The sequence below is a fragment of the Falco punctatus genome (genome assembly GCF_963210335.1).
Source record: "Falco punctatus genome assembly, chromosome: 13".
Taxonomy (NCBI): Eukaryota; Metazoa; Chordata; class Aves; order Falconiformes; family Falconidae; genus Falco; species Falco punctatus.
In genome coordinates, this window is record NC_137593.1 from 22,460,385 (window position 1) to 22,477,545 (window position 17,161).

At 37.2% G+C, this 17,161-nt stretch overlaps 1 protein-coding gene across 1 annotated transcript in view; it reads right to left on the bottom strand.

Moving 5' to 3' along the window:
* CLSTN2 (calsyntenin 2) overlaps nucleotides 1-17,161 on the bottom strand; it is a 416,233-nt gene that overhangs the window by 21,666 nt on the left and 377,406 nt on the right. Inside the window, exon 9 of the mRNA XM_080410323.1 lies at nucleotides 8,037-8,199. Within this exon, the coding sequence (XP_080266449.1) occupies nucleotides 8,037-8,199 (163 nt within the window). The remainder of the gene's footprint in view (nucleotides 1-8,036; nucleotides 8,200-17,161) is intronic.

The window sequence follows — 17,161 nt, forward strand, 5'->3', positions numbered from 1 at the left end:
GGTCCAGAGGAAACTGAAGATTATCAGGCTTCAGAATTCATAGGGTTAAGGCGCATCCATTAATGAAGCAGAGCCTATTTCCACAACACCATTTTGAGTTTGGTTTTGGTTCATTGCTTTTTTTTTTTTTTTTTTTTTTTTTAATTTCATGTTGGGTTGATATAAAGTATGGCAGAATTTGATTACCACTGAATTTTACATTTGTATTGTTTTGAATTCAGAGATGTAAAGTGCTGCTTACCAATCTTCAGAGAACAATCATGCCTTTTTGTCAAAACAAGTGACTTTATTGAGTTCACAGATCTTCTTTTAGACCTTTTGCTGTACCCTAATAATGAGCCAGTAATTATCAGGGCAGTCTAAGCAGAACGAGCTTTTCACTGAAAATGATTAATCAAGAGAATTTCCAACTGAGATGTGATTCTTTTGAGACATTATAGACTCTGGTTATACTGAGCCAGATAATTAAGGAGTGATCGATTATTCAGGGTCCCAACATAAAGATTGAAGTGAATCTGGAAGCAGCTGCAAGACATTCCGGCTATGAAGTCCTCAGGTCCAAGCCCCTAATTTTATCTCATCTTTTTATTATGGCAGTTTAGGGAGCTAAGTTTAATACCCTGACAAGCAGACTGGCTGTTAAACAGCCTAACATACATTTCAGGAGTAGTCCCAATTAGTGGCTCCAGCTTTTATACTCCCAGACCTTCTCAGCACAAAAAAATTTTAGTATTTTTTTTTCAGACAAAAATTACTCAGAAAATCACTCATCAAACATGGCACTATATAAGTTTGCCCCTGCTCTTGGTCGATACCATAACCTGGTGACCTCAGACAGACAACTTTAGACTTTAAAGCATTATTTTAAATAAGACAAATACACAGAACAGTAAGGGCTACCTGCTCTTAAGTATGCGTATACTAATCTATCTCTGTGCAACAGATCCATAGATCAAAAGCATGATATAACTTATACTACATAAGATAATTTTTCTCAAAATAAGAAAAACACTCTATATAATCTCTCAAAATTAAACCAATACATTTTTGTTATTACTAGGGGAACTGTGGGAAATTATGACAATCACAGAAAAATGTTACAATCTTCTATATCTTAGAGTAAATTGCAGTCCAAGTGATGTTAATGTTGCCCAAAAAACTAAATTCCTATTCTCCAAATAACATTTCTGCTGGTGCATAGTCCCCAGTGCAGGAATTCAATTAAAGAAGGGACATGTACCTATGCTGAATTAGTGACAGATCTGAATGCAAATGCAGCTCTCCAAGAACACACCCTCCCTCCTAAACTAACCTTCCACGAAAATCCCAGGAAAGATCTGTGAAGTGCATTGAAATCTGCTCCATCTTGTTTTTGATAAGAAGGGCAAGAGACAGAGAACACTGCTGCACTAAGAGAAGCATCAGTATAGAGATATTAAGCATCACAACATATTGAAATCTACCCAGGTAGTCTTGCATTTATTTGTTTTGTTCTTTCACTCCACTGAGGCCTCAGGTTGGTGCAAGCTACATCAGCCACCAAGGCACGATCCACTGATGTTAGAATGTACAGCAGGGGTTAATCTTTAGCTGTTGAATATCTTTATTTCTGGGGGAAGTCCAAGCTTGAGTGATACAGCCTGGCACTACTACCACTGCCCACAGTGTATTTGTCTCTCAGTGATCTGATCCCTCTCCAACTTTTAATTCTTACTGTTCTTCTTGCCTTGAATACTAAGTTGGTTCTCTGACTGTAATTTGTGATTGATATGCCACCAGAGTGCTGACATGTAAGGTTAATAAGGTTATTTCACAGAGGGACTCTACAAAAAAAAATTGGTCTCCAGCCTAGGTTAAGGAAAGAGGAAAATGACAGAATACAAAAGAAAAATAGAAATCAGAAATTCCTTAGAAAACAGGAACTACAATAGCCTTCTGCTATATTCATGACAAAGAAGTTTGCCTCTTGACAGGCTTCTCCTGAAGACCTTCCTCTGTACAATGTGGCCAGCATAATTACACTGTGAAGCTCCAGCACTCCAGAATGGGTGGCATCATTAGAAATAATGACTTACAGTCATGGTAAGATACAACATAACCTTGTGACAAGTCATTAACTTGTGTCACTACTTTCCTGACAGGATTTTAGGAATGATACATAAAGAAGCCATTTTAGGAGGGAAAGAGTATGAACAAAAGACCTTATCTTTTCAGACAAACTTGGAAGAAATCTGTTTGCAGCCTGTGGTACAAACAACGATTAGGCTACCAAATTTTGTAGCTCCCCTCACCACGGAATATTCAGCAATAAAGGGATGAGAGTGGGAACCTATAAACCTTGGTTTAATGGAAGAGATTTCTCACTCTGTAAAAGGGTCTATTTGCTATGTCCTCATATAAACTGAATCAAAAATAATGAACTCAGAGGAGTGCTTACGAAGGTAAGCTCCCAAAAAGTGCAGCTCCAGGATAAGCTAACCTTAATTTGTTTGTATTGCTTAGGAGAATGAACAGGACTGCAAAAGCTAAAAGGCAGAATAAGAACAATTTTGTTGTTCATCAGGAAGTTTGATTCTGTTCTTGCTGTGATGCATTTTTTTAAGTGACCAGAGGAAAAATCACCTACTCTCGATACTGCACTTTACCCTCAGAGAGTAAGGTTAATTCTGCTTCCTTGCTGCGGAACTGTGTTACATCTTTATTGTCTGGAATGCTCTTGAGAATCTTGAGCGGGAAGGGCAAAGTTAGAGTATTCTTATTGCTAGAGAAGAGATTGAAATGAGAGCCGGAGTTGAGCCTTCAGAAGCTCTCTGCTGTCCCTATGGACCGTGCCTGCTTCTAACACCCATTCAGGGAGGCAGGGGTTAACAGACAGTGCCAGGGTGACACCTCCCACATGTTTTCTTTGGGGTCTCTTTTGTGCTGGGAAGTACACATACAAGCAAGTAATTTGTTTCCTTTAGACACCCTTGAGAAAGAGTAATTTTTTTGGTCAAAACTTCTTTCACCATTAGAGACAGAAAAGCTTTTGACCTAAATAGCCACAACTACATCAAGATCCCACCCTTGACAATCATCTACGAGACCACTGATGTGAACAAAAAAAAACCTTTTAAAGAAGATAAAATTAAGTTATATCCTTAACCCTATGTACCTGCAGAGAAAGCTGTCAAACTTTAACCAGGGTACATAGAGGTCTTATTTCAGGAACAGCTGTACCAGTACCCTGAACTGTTCATTCCCACCCTCAGTTCACTAGGAGTCCAGCTCGCCTAGTTCTGCAGTCGGTATCACCTTTTGGCAGGCCTAGCATCACTGAATCATAGCTAAAAAGTGAGTTAGGCTTTGCCATGCCCTAAGACTGGCACTTTGCTAGAGACAGGCTGCAACAGATTAGGAAGTTTCCCTCTCCAGCTGTCACTGCTCCAGGGTCACATGTAACTGAGTCAACACAAACAGTTTAATCTAAAGACAATTCTTTATCTTCCACCCTCAAATAAACTACCCCCACCCCTCCAAGTATAGCAGTGTTAAGCATGAACTATACAAATTAAAATACATTTAACTATATGCTAACCATTGTGATAGGACACTAAATCAATGAGCTTCCTGAAGAAACAAGCAAGATTTTTAAATTAAAAAAGGAAGATTATACTAGAGTAACATGCAGAATACATAATTTTAAGGAGAGAAAATAAATATTGATTATGCCAGAACAAAAGGTAAAAAGGAGTTTTTTTAATACAACTTTCCTCATGCCCGATGTGTCATTAAAGCTGGAAACTCCCCCAGGCTTGGGTTTAGGTAACGGAGTCACATCCTGGGTTGCAGTAAACTTCACCCAGTGCCTGACAGACCCTAGGAACCTTCGCTCCTACCACCCTTAAAGCCTGGCTCTGTGCTTTCAGCCATCTGCACTCTGCTTGTCTCCAGGCTGCCATCTACAAATGGGGACCCTAACTTCTGCCTCCAGCACCTTCTTGCCCCCTAGACAAGACTCTGCTCTTAAGGAAAAGGCTATTTTTTCCTCCTTTTAGGGGTCCTAGCACTTCACTCACATTATTTAAAGAAATATTGCATAAAACAAACAAATTAGGCATGCTTTTTACACTGCCAAGGAAAAGGTAAAGATGTAGGACAGACTTGCCCATCACAACTGGAATGCTGATGTAATTTAAAAAAAAGTAAAAAAAAGTAACTGGTTTGATGCAAATGGGACAGCAAGCATATCATAAGCTAAAGTTTAAATTTATTGTGTAAACCTGAGAGATTACACATTTGGTTTGTTTTCATGTTAGATTCAGGAGAACAGCACTAAACTTAAACTGCTTTTATATTTCACTTGAGCAGCTGAAGGTAGAAATAAAAACTAACCTAACTTTTCATAATGGGTGCTATAAACAAGGCTATAAAAGTCAGGAAAGAGTTACTCTGGAATAGAAATATTAATAACAGAAAATATTAATTTCAAAGAAAAGAATCCTCTTTCTGTGCCCGAGACTCTTTCATGACATACCTCTGAGAAAGACAAGGAGCTGCAAGCTCCAATTTGTTACCTAACCTAAGTATCAGTGTAAGTGATGAAAAGACCAGAGCTGCAAGAGTCACTTGTCTCATAACCTGGAGGATTCTCAGATTCCTCAAGAAACAGCAGAACGATTCCCACTTTCCAGATCAGATTGAAAATTGTCATATATGAAAGGGTAAATCCTTTAGAGCAGTAGCAGATTTTCCTATTAAGTGCTAACAGAGTACTTTACAATTATTTTTGTTCTCGATTTTTTGCTTTGCCCTCTAAATACACTCTTCCTGCTCCCCATCAGTTTTTAAGCTGCCCCACAGTCATGATTACTTACTTTCTGCTGAGGAAATCCAAATTGCTGTGGTAAGAAAAAGGAATGTTATTTCTTCTGGTTCATTTAGTTGTCTGAGTTGAGATTGTTTTTCAAATAACTTGACTTTGATAAATGGATACTGTGGACTCAGAACTATAAAATGGTTTAGTAAAGACAGAAAAAAAAGTCTTGTCCTGTCTGAAGGAAGAAGTTAGAATTTGTGTTCCTATTCTGCCAGTGTTTTGATAAAAAGGGGAGGAAACAGTCCAAGCAAACCAGAGCTATAAACTCCTCATGTTCTCTTAACAAGGACTCTCCTGAATGGCTTATGACACCAAAATCACTGCATATTTTTCACAAAATAAATCATTCATGGTTGTAAAGCAGTTTTCTAATGTTTTGAAAATGAAAGGTTTAGACTATTCTTACTGGCCAAAATGTATTACCCTCAGTAGACCCAGTTAGCAGCTTTACTGAAACTATTTATAGTCCAATTGTTTGTTTGGTAAGTCCACTTTTTCTTGAAATATAGGAATTTTGAAAATTAACATTTTGAATGGAATAGATTGGGTTTATATGTTTAATAATTACAGTTCAACAGATTGGAGTGCTGAATCTTATTAACAAAGTGACTTTCCATACCATTCATTTAAAATAGTACGAGATGATCAAAACAAAGCTATCAAAAGATAAGCTTTGCCAAAAGCAGTATCTTGAAATCTTATTTCATATAAGCATTAGAAGTTCATCTTATTCCTGACAAGTGATAGCTTATCAGACTCTTTAGCACAGCATCTTAGCTAAACCTTGACATTTTCATGAGATGGAAAATTGTTTTCTATTTTTGATGAGCTCCAATTCTCACACAATTAAAATAGCTAAAACATAATCTTGTGGCAAATACTGACAGCAGCAGTAGGCAAAATTTCAGTAGTTTAAATCAGATGTTTCACCAAAAAAGAAGCTTACCCTGTATGATATTCATTGAGCCATCAAATTATTCAAGGCAAAGCTAAAACTGTCGACAACTGCAACTTTGTATTTGTTTAGCATCCTAAATACTAAATTTAGTCTGTTGTCTAAATTTATTGAAAACTTATATGAGAAGTTTTACTTTAATTCTTTCTCTTAACAATTTGAGTTAAAGAGACAAAGATGCAAAGGAAACAAGACTATTCTTATTGTATTCAGCTGCGTGGAGATAGATGAAATGCACAGATGCAGCGCTGTGGCACAACTGGCATAGCTCTTGCTTACAGAGTGCGTGTTCCATGGATAAAGCTACTACTCCACGGTTCTCAAAACTTGGCATCTGCACGATGATTAACATGAGATTCAGGTGAGGGCTGAGGGGAGTGGATTCCCACCAGTACTGAGACTTTTAGGAGCGCGCGCACCCCCCCACACCCCCCACACCCCCCAAGGTTGCTATTAGAGAATGATAAAACACAATGTATGAAAGAAAGAAGGGGCAGAAATAATACAAATAATGCACCAAGATACTTATGTAAACCTATACAGAAGAACCTAAAAATAAACATGAAGTAAGGGATTAAAATAAAATTTCTTTAGTATGGCCACTAAGAAATGCTGATTTTTCAGAAGGCAACACTCAAGGATTATTCACAGTCCCTATGGAATTTGCTCATGTCTGGAAAGAACTGATTTTACTCCATTCAAGAACGGCATCTGCATTTGTTAACTCTGGAATTCTGATTTTAAAATATGCACCAAAACTACACAAGAAAAAAAACCCCAACAGATCAAAGAGAAAATTCATGTAAAGCAAATTGCTATCTGTCAACTGTTCATCCCAGTAAACTACTGGCTAAACCAAAGTTCCAGTTTCTAAAGATTTTGATAGGTATTTTTAGCTAAAATATGAGTAACATTCCCTTAGAATATTAACACCTTAAAGTTAAATTGGTTCTGCTATGTATTTAACAGCAGTGAAAAATTCCAATAGAACTGAAGATCATCCTACAGAGACAGAAGCCTACACATGTAAATTATCAGTTAGAGAATAATCGGTCTATAATTTTACAAATACATGGGATTAGTGTCATGCTGGTTAGCTGGCTATCATAATGCTTATCTCAGTGATCAATACTCAAAACTTATCAAATCTTGTTTTTAGAATTAGTGTGGCTTTATTCTGCATGTTGTCATCAAAGTAAAGATTGGATCTTTACCCCAGGGTGCCCATGATCTAACAGCTGTATTGGCTTCCGATACTATTTACATTGAAGAGCTCTGCCATGCATAAGATGTCCAAATTTTGCAGATAATGTGTTGTAATTGAGCAGAGATTAAACTTGCAAGAAGGTAATAACAGAGAAAGTGAGCCAGCATTAAAGATTGAGGAAGAAATATGATCTGGGTCAAAGTATTTTTTCTTAATTATACAGTTGGCTTCACTTCATACTTCGTCTTAAGTGAAAACAAGACTCAATGCATAAATAGAAAATCAACATGGAAGAGTAATGGAGACAACTTTAGAAGAGCAGATGAGCCGAAAAAGAGGACTGCTTCAGGGTTAAGGCAGAGAACAGAAAAAGGAGGAGTGGCAGAAGGAGCAGAAAAAAGAAAGAGAACAACAGATTTATAAAGGTTAGAAAACAGGAGAAACTAATATTTAAGCAAATGCCCATACAAGTAGAGCTCTGGGGTTGTGACTTGATTTTATTTTACTCTTGCTTTAACATCTGGTCTGTAACACAGTGAATTGATAAAATTAGTGGAATTACTGGTGATATATACCCCCATGTGAAGAATGCAGAATCAGGCCATGAGTTATGAAAGAAATTTGAGGCAGACACTAAAAGGAGATAGCTGGAGTTCTTTAGAACAATATTTTGAGAGTTTGCTTAAAGCTGGAGAACAAGGGAAAACCATTAAAAGTGAAGACAAAGGATAAAGAAGGCAATCTTTCATGTTGAATACACAAGCTGTATTAAACACAGTATAATATTCTTTATATATAAAGAATAATATATATTCTTTAGATAGTGGAAATGCAAAGACTGTTGATGTCCCATCCATTTTATCCTTGGATTTGATTCATTATGAGCTCTGGATTTACTTCTGATTTTATACCATAAACCTGTTAGTAACTGATTTACTATGCAATCAGTGACACGAATAGGATTTTTTTTGGTCTGAATTCATAATTCTACAGTCTACTATTGGCTGTCATCTTACCTTGCCAACAAGCACCGACTGTCAGCTGCATGGCTATGTGTGAAGGGTGGATAGGCCAGTCATTGGTCACAAGGTAAGGCTCGTATGTTGTTCCATCCATGTATAATGTAACAACAGGAAACTCAACATTGACAACATAGTAATGCCATTCCTTGTCACAAATCTGAAAGACAGAATGCAAGAGAAAAATTTTAATTAACACTTACTGTCAGGTGACTGATTTTTATAGTCCATATTTTTTTTTCTGTTTCCAAATTGTTTCCCATTGTTTCCAAATTCCACTCATAGAAAAAAAATAACACGATTGCAATTCATACATCACTAAAATTAATGAAAATTAACACAATATTGATAAATACTCATACACTTACAGAATATTTTTGGTAAGTAGAGGCATTTTAAAACACACTCTTTGAAAATGAGATATAGATAAAATAGAAAGATCAGACTATTTTGTATTTGCTCTGTATTTTCACATTTGTTAATACATAATATTAGTTTCTTAATATCTATATTGACTTTAGAAAATACAAAACTATGTCAGACATGCATTCTTGGGATGTATTTGCATAGTTACTGGGGATCCCTATTAGTTTCAAATTAAGGAAATACATAGCACTTTGCCACTACATTGATGAGTTATTAACAATGATTTGATTCAATTGCCATTATTAACTTTTTGCATTAGCACTCAGAAAGTCCCATGCAATGCATCAGGACCTCCACTGCGCTAGAAGGATCTCTGTTGTGCTCTGTATACACACAGATGGACAAGTAGTCTGTCTACCTGATTTGGGCAGGAAACTCAAATCTTCTCCATGTTACATCTTTTGGCCTTGAGATTTTTCCCAACAGTCAGCAAAATGAGGATCTATATGGTTTCACTCATATATATCTCAGCTTTGAAAAGCAATGGCCACAGTTAGAACGTACGTTCAAGACGACGCTATTAGTGTCAAATCTCGTATGAATTTTTGAGCTGCACAAATGGGCATTACTGCAAGATGGCCAAATTCAGTTTTAGTTCAGAAATGTACAGCCAGATGAATCAGTGCCTCTGAAGACAGAAGTCTTGCAGGTAAATACCAATGCCTGCCTAAATCTTTTTTCCTTTGTTTTGTCTTCAGATGTACAAGTTCAAAGGAATAAATCACAGCAAATTGTGGATGGGTGGGCTGTTTTTAAAAATAAAGCAATAGTTACAATCATGCTACTTTCAATTCTGTAGAGATACTTATTTTGATATATTAAGAAATGGAAGTGCTTGAATGCAGATATGCACTTTCATAGAGGCAAGCAGAAAAGTGATGTTTAAACATAACATTTTGTCCTTAGCCAGGTTAAGTGCTATCTGCTGCAATATCTGCCCTTTGAAAGCAAAAGCTAATGTTTTGTTCCAGAAGACATTTCAACAAGCACTTAATCACTTCTGATTCAAACGGATACATTTATTACTGCAGACATCATAGGTCCACAGGAAGAGATAAATGCAGCAAGGGGCTGCTAGAGCCTTTCTTTTGTAAAGCAGTAGACAGCACAAATGTTTTCTGAAGGTTAAATGAACTGAAACCAAAATTGAAAGTAAATAAATTGGAAGACTGAAAACTTTATTGAACAAACAGCAATCACAAATAGTATTATACAGTCTTCCCTTTCAAGGAAAAACAGCTTGCCAAGTTTCCTGACCTGATCATTAGAATGTGATGCATCACAACCGCTTGTGTCAGACGTTTTATATAAAACAAACTGAATGATGTGCCTGAGCTTGAGAGACATTGCATGACAAAAACTATAGGCAGTAATACTTGACACTTTTCAGAGAAGTGTTCCAGAGTACTTCTGGTTTGCAGCCCTAAACTGCCTAACTTGGGATGCCCCAAGTGCTATTAAATGAATACACAACCCTCTTCACATTCAACCAAGAGCACTGTATAGCAAACCCAGACATTTTGGGACATTACACACACAAAGAGCATGATAATGTGCAGCTAGTCTGATTACTCTATTGACCGACCAGTAGGGCAGTTAGATTTCTCAAAGAAATGCTTTCTGGAGACACAAAATTTCACAAAATCACAATCAAAGACCCCAGCAACTGGGCTTCAGACCTTCCAAGCAAAATGCATGTGTCCAACTGCAGATGTCCACACAAGACAAAGTACTTACTAACCTTTATTTTTTGTATACATTCTGTAACATAAGATAGCAGAAGCATAGGCAGCTTGGTGAAGTCCTCAAACCATCATTTGCATTATTTCCTTAAATTTCAACGCATAAATACATCAAGTTTTATTTTAAAGGGAATTTAGGTACTTAAAGTCTCAGCTTGTTGCTTCCTGAGATTTCAAAAGCACCCAGGCTGGTCAGGTGCTTAATTGTCATGCAATTTCAATACAGCTTAGGTACACAGACACATGTATATTTCACCAAAAGATCTTTCAGTTTTTGTATTGGGTCCCAGTGTGAAAACAAATATGCTACAAGGAAGCAATAAAATTAGTTAAAATCTCTGGAATACATCCTCGTCACTCAGCGACAGGTAGTGTTTCATGCCTGCCATTTCACAGGCAACAAAATAATGAAATGAATAATTGTGATATGTCATTTGTTATGCTGCCATTTCAGACACCTTCTGCACCTTCTTAACATAGAAAGCCAATTTTTTTCCCTGCAAGCATTCCTCAGTGGCAACGGAGTGTAATACAATTGCAGTGAAGCCATGAAAATAAAATTATAAAATATACTAGTTTGGCAAATAAAGAAATTTTACTTACATCAAGTAATAACTTTATTTAAAAAAATCTAATTTATAAAGCTATCCTAATGAGATAAAATTACAGATGAGTAAGCTTGGCTTTCAAACATTGCTGGATGGCTAGGTTCATCTAATCACTCCATCATGTCAGTCTGCCTCTAAAATGTATTAATCAAATCACAGTGAATTAACTGGCTTGAAGTGTTAGCGCTGATTACAGGCCATTACATTGGAATATGCTTTTATGAAATAGATGAAAACAGATTCAATATAAATGTTATGAAGTAAGTTTCCCAAGGCATTAAAGCTCTTCACATCTTCTAAATGAAGAATGTCAGAGATTTTTCTGTTTTATATTGGAATGCTTAGGAACAGACTGAAACCAGAGTACTTTGGTCCAAGAGGCACATGCTGCCTAGAAACAGACTTGTTTCTAGCAATCTAGACATTGTCTGCAAAATGTCTCTTTTTATGGCTTTGTACCTCAGAGCTAGGCATGCACACATAAGAACATGCACTTCACAGTTAACAGCATTTTTAGTCTCACTTAGGTCAGCTGGGGCATACTCATGCAAGATACACAGAGAGAACTTGTACTTTGAGAAGCATGCCAGTGCCTCAGCTCAGTACTGAAGAGCCACGCATATTCACAGCCCTCTAACTAGCTTCCTGAAAGTCCCTTAAGTAAAGTTCAGAAGATCACTCTGACCACACAAACCGCTCTGCATATCCCATCAGTGCTACTCATTGTGTACTTTGAGCCTGTCCCTTTAGAGCTGAGAAAGCAGATATTACTCCCATCTTTCTGGTTTGTGTTACTTTGCTGAGGAAGTGTTCTCAGCATACACTCAAACATCTGCCAAAAAAAAAAAAAAAAAAAAAGGCAGTAAGAACAAAGACAAGGCAGCAAGGAAAGCTCTCTACTCACTATGAACAGCTAAGCACAGGTATGAGACACCGACTCCTTTCTGCCCAAGTGGTCTGAACTGTTATGTTCTACAGGTTAAAGAAAGCACCTTAACCCAGCTCTAAAAACAAGAGCATGCCACCCTATTCACACCTTGATGCCTTTTGTAGTGTCTTAACATGCTCTGAACTTCTTCGCACCCCTCCGACCCCTTACTCAGCATTCATTAGACCACATCTAAAATACCTTGTCTAGGTTTGGACCCCTGAACACAAGAAATACTTTGATAAGCTGGAGTGAATTCAGTGGAGGGCCAAGAAAATGGCCAGCTCTTGCCATGTGAGGTGAGGCTGAGGAAACTGAGCTTATTTAGCCTGGCGTGGGGCAGTGTTAAGGGGGATGGTAACAGCAGCCTGCCAAAGCCTGGGGAGAAGTTCCCACAAGACAGAGATAGGCTTTTCCAGTGGTACATGTCGTGGCAAAGAGACAATGGACATAATTTGGAACAGGTTCAGACTGGTAATAAAGCAAGCCTTCATTTCACCACGTAGAGAGTCAAGCAGTAGAGCAGGCAGCCCAGAGAGGCTGTGTGTCCATCCTTGGAGATTTTTCAAGACCTGTCTAGAATAAAGGCCTGAGCAACGTGGCCCAAGCTCATAGCTGCCACTGCTTTGAGGAGGAGGTTGGCCCAGAGACCTCCTGAGGTGTCTTCCCAGCTAAATTACAATTCTGATTCCGTAAACACTGTTGTAGTGAAGGTGATAGAAGGGAAACGGCATCACTCTAATGTGGCATTCTTCTTAAAGATGGGAGATGTTAAAATCCTCTTAGCCACAGCAATTACAGTTCAGGTTTGCTATCTTAAAGGTGACTGCTGTTACCACAAGGTTATGAGGTACAGCAGCAACACTGGCACTGTCTTGCTCTGGCCACAGTTTGAAAAAGAAAGACCAACCCCTCCTAAGTTCTTGCAGGGTGCGTAAGATGTCTCCACGCTCTGATGTGTGACGACTTTCTTATATAGTGGAAAGCAGGATACATAGACAACTCCTACCATGACATATCTGGGGGAGGTTATGTGGACATTATTTCTACATGCACAGTCCACCATATTTTGAAAAATTGGATGTCATTTGTAATTGATGCTCACAACATGGATGTTTATGAATCAGATCCTCTTTAAAGGATGACTGATATATAAGGCTTAAACTTTGCACCCCTTCCACATAAGGATTAGGATTAGAAGATGTTATATATTTATACCAGCTTTGTTGTGAAGTAAAAGTCTAGATGGTCTAGAGAATAAAATCTGTGCATTCATTTCAGAACACGGCTATTGGCTACTCCAATGGACTGCACATGATCTAGCATGGAGATGTTTGTAACTACAAAACATGAATGCAGGTCCTCTCCCAAATGAGCTTCATGCTTTGGAAAAGCTACAAACTTTTCCAAAAGGGAAAAGTTGGAGGCAGACAAACTCTGGCTAAGCAAGGCCTCTATCAAAAATTGCTGTGCCCTACCCCACAGACACTGGCGCTCCCTCTGTTCCACTCTGGCTTACCTGGTGCCAGTTTCACAATACTTCTCTTAATTGCTGAATACTAATGTGAACTGGGAGGCTCACAAGAATAGAATAGAACTGCTTTTATATTTTTTAAAATTCCCTGTTAGAAATAAACCACATCAAATCTTAGATACGTTGTAGAAAAAAATAATCCCAAATAATTGTTTTTCAACAGTCACAGTATTTCATTGCAAACATACTTCAGACATAAAAAATAAAATTGAAAAAAAAAAAAAGGTGAAGGTACAAACTAACAATTTCATCTGAAAATGCTAAAATGCTTTCAACCTAACTGGAGTGCTCTTTTCCATCTTTCTTTTATTGTGATTTGGCTAGTATCAGCAGAGTGGTAAACTCTTTGAGTTAGGCTAAGCTTTGTGTTCTTGAAAGAATCTTCCATTTCAAGTATTTGCAGCCAGCAATACCCTCTGATACATAGCCCTCCCATCTACCTTTAAGATATTTTTCCCAAGCATCTCTATTACTCTTTCCTCTTGCTATGAGTTTTAGCATTTTATCTTTTAACCTACTGCATTTAATCTATTATAGCACCCTAAATATTAACTGACATCAAAACAAGAAATTCAATACCATCAGAGCTTTTTTAAATTTCTGTTATTCCCCCCCCCTTCTGTTTCGTTTTTGTTTTTGTTAAAATATGTTGCTAACAAACTGGTCAGCTGACTGGGTCACATTTTTTCACTAACTCTAAAGTAAATTAGGCTAAATTCCAATCTTATTAACGGATCCAAATTTACATAGTTGCACGTGAGAAGAAATGTATCTAGTATCTTCTGAAAAATACATAACCCCAAACCAGGGCAGAAGGCAGCTGTGTTGTGGTGCTGCTCATGCTCAAAGGTCAAATACCAAAAGAAATGGGGATCTCCTCAAATGGACACTCTCTCTGTACTTGGGCTGAATAAAAGACCGGTTACTGACAGCGAGTTATGCGCTAAAAACTTGAAGATACAATGGTTTACTAAGAGCGTAGTAGTCACTGCGAATAGCTGGGCTGATGAGGCCAGCCTGACCAAAACCTTCATTTCTGTCACGTACTAGAGGTGTTTTAAATCTGCAAACACAGAGCTTAACTTTTTGACAGTGAATAAAAGAATAAAAGACAGAAATCACAAGGGTGTTCAAATATCCTGTCTTTTCCTTTTTATGTAAAAATTCTAAGTATGATTTCCTGATTTCCATTAAACATTAAAATTGCATGAATTATTTCACTTCTACAATTGGATTCTTATCAACAGATGTGACTTAAATTGAAAAAAAAAAAAGAATGTGCACTTCTGTTTGATCAAGCTAAGTTTACAGAATATGAATCACCCTGGCTGAACTGATGCACATCTGCTGGAATGTCACTGCAGGATGTGCTGGCCTTTACAGAACTGTAACTGTTTATAAGACCATGGAACACTTCAGTAGCAGTTTTTCTTCATGGCAGTTGAATTCTGTGTCTCAATACTTCTGTTTTCGGCTGTTTAGTAGTATTTCAGTAAGGAAAAAACATTTAAGCCACTTTATAATCAAGGCTGCACTGGAGAAGGCTGTTACATTCATTTATAGCAAACCAGGATCATTAATGAAGGAAGAAACACATTCACATAGGGATTGTAATATCCAAGCAGCAGGAATACTAATGCTTACCTCTGCTTGCTTGCAAGGAGGTCAGGACTACACTTGGGATTATAAATTGCGTATTTTTGTAAAGTAGCATAATAGAAAATTAGTCATGCTTAGTGTCTTACTGTTTCTGTACAAAAATATCTTCTCCAATGCCTGTGTATGCCCAGAATAATGCAAAGTCTACAGAAGGTAAAGAAGGCACTGTTTCCACTTAATGGAGTGTTGCAGGGCATTGTATCTTCATTAAGAGGCTGAATTATTATCACACTTATTAATTAATAGTTATTATTATTAATCATTGTTATGCTTTTATTAACATCAGCACTTTCCCTTTGGATGTCCATTATACTATATTTGTAAATCTACAAGTCCTTCAGCAAGCAAAACATTTACCTCAAATCCTTTGTATGCTCCTGTACAGAATATGTACGGTGCTTACACAAAACCCCCAACAATGGAATAGTTTCCTTATTTGCAAGCATGTCTCGACAGAGCTGATGGAGGTCATCATTGTAAAAACTGTAAACATGCAGAGGCAACTCAGGCTCTGCATTTTTATCTCACTTCACTAAAGGAGACAACAAATACAGGGAATCTCCCTTTGATATTATGCCTCAATGCATTAGCATTACCCACTCAGTTATAGCACCTAGAGCAAACCCTCTGCCCTGTTCTGAAAGCAGCCACATGCTTTGTAAATCTGCTTCAAAGCATGGCACCCACTACCCTTGTGCAGAGTATAGAACAAAGACGATATTTGGATGGGGATAGGGACATTATTTCCAGTTTGAAAAATACTACTTATTTTTCTTTCCATCTCCAAAATAGTCCTTTCTGAAAGAGCTTTGTAAAAATTCACAAATTTTGGCATTGCTCTTTTCTGTTGGTGACACTAGATACTTCAATGGTTCCAATATCTTTTGATAGAACTTTTTTATATTTTTTCATACATAAAATATTTTACTATGTATTTTTTGATATAGTTTTATAACAGTGACAGAAAACACTGTATTGCATACAAACAAGGACCTCAAAGGCAACAGATTTCAAGGCTCTGAGAGACAATTTTATAGCACCTTTAGTAGGGACCCAAGGAATAGTGCCGCTGTAAGAAAGCAAGCCTTAAAAAGATATTAATTTGGAAACATTTGGCAGTGAATTTCAAGTAGAAGTGAAAAAGTTACACATAGTTGCAATTTTTAAAAGAAAGATGTATATTTACACATGCAAAAAAACCCCAAAATTTCTTCAGTGTTTTAGGCAGTCTAGTCATTATGCAGGAGATTGATGAGTTTTGCATAAAGGCTGCGAATGGAACAGGTTTTCTCCTCTCCCACTCTGGGCTTTGTAACCATTGTCTCTGATGAATGGGGACTTTAAAGACGAATGAGCTTTTATCTGTTACTTTAGAAATCCATCTAGTGTCTTAACTGTTTTCGTATTGTCAGTTCTCATCCACAGACTTCTACAATTAAGGCATTTTAGTTTTAAAAAAGAAAATAATATTCCTTAGGGCATTGTTTTTGCTATAACTCTTCTGCTTTCATTTGACTTCTAATAGATCCTTGCCTTAAATTTCAGTAGCTAAGCTGCCTGCAAAAGCTGATTAAGTGATATAGGGAAATAAGTCACACAGTTCACATTTTATCTCTTTTTCTCTTTGTCTACAAACACCTTATAATTTCTTTGTGCGATTTTATTTTAATTATTCCATCAACAATAAGAACAAAAGATATACTGCTAAAAATGTCCCAGTGTAGACGCCAAGTATGTAATTCAGTATGCAGATACACATTATTCAGATATGCTTACTTCATTGGATTTGCTGGGTCACCTAGTGCATTTCTGTTTTCTAAATTAATGAACAAAAATATATCTCTTCTGTGAATATGCAGGCTTTACAGTAAAAAATTGCTTTTTTGAGAATCAACAGATATGCACTTGAAATTGTCTTTGTGCTACAGGATTATCTACCAGCATATTCATTTTGGGGAACAGCTATTGAAAATAAACAAAAGCATAGTGCAAACACAGATTAACGAAATTTATCCAGGAACATAAATTATTATGTCTTGTGGCATCATACGTTCCATTTCAGTAATGAGCTCTGTGCATTAGGACAGATACTTGCCACAAGTGTTGGCTTTAAGCATTGCTGAAGCTGGAAAGGATTAAAACATTTGTGGCAAAGGGGCACTATATTCTTGACCGCTAAGTGGAGCTGGGCAAATTGCAAATATGTCCCCAGTATCTCCACAACC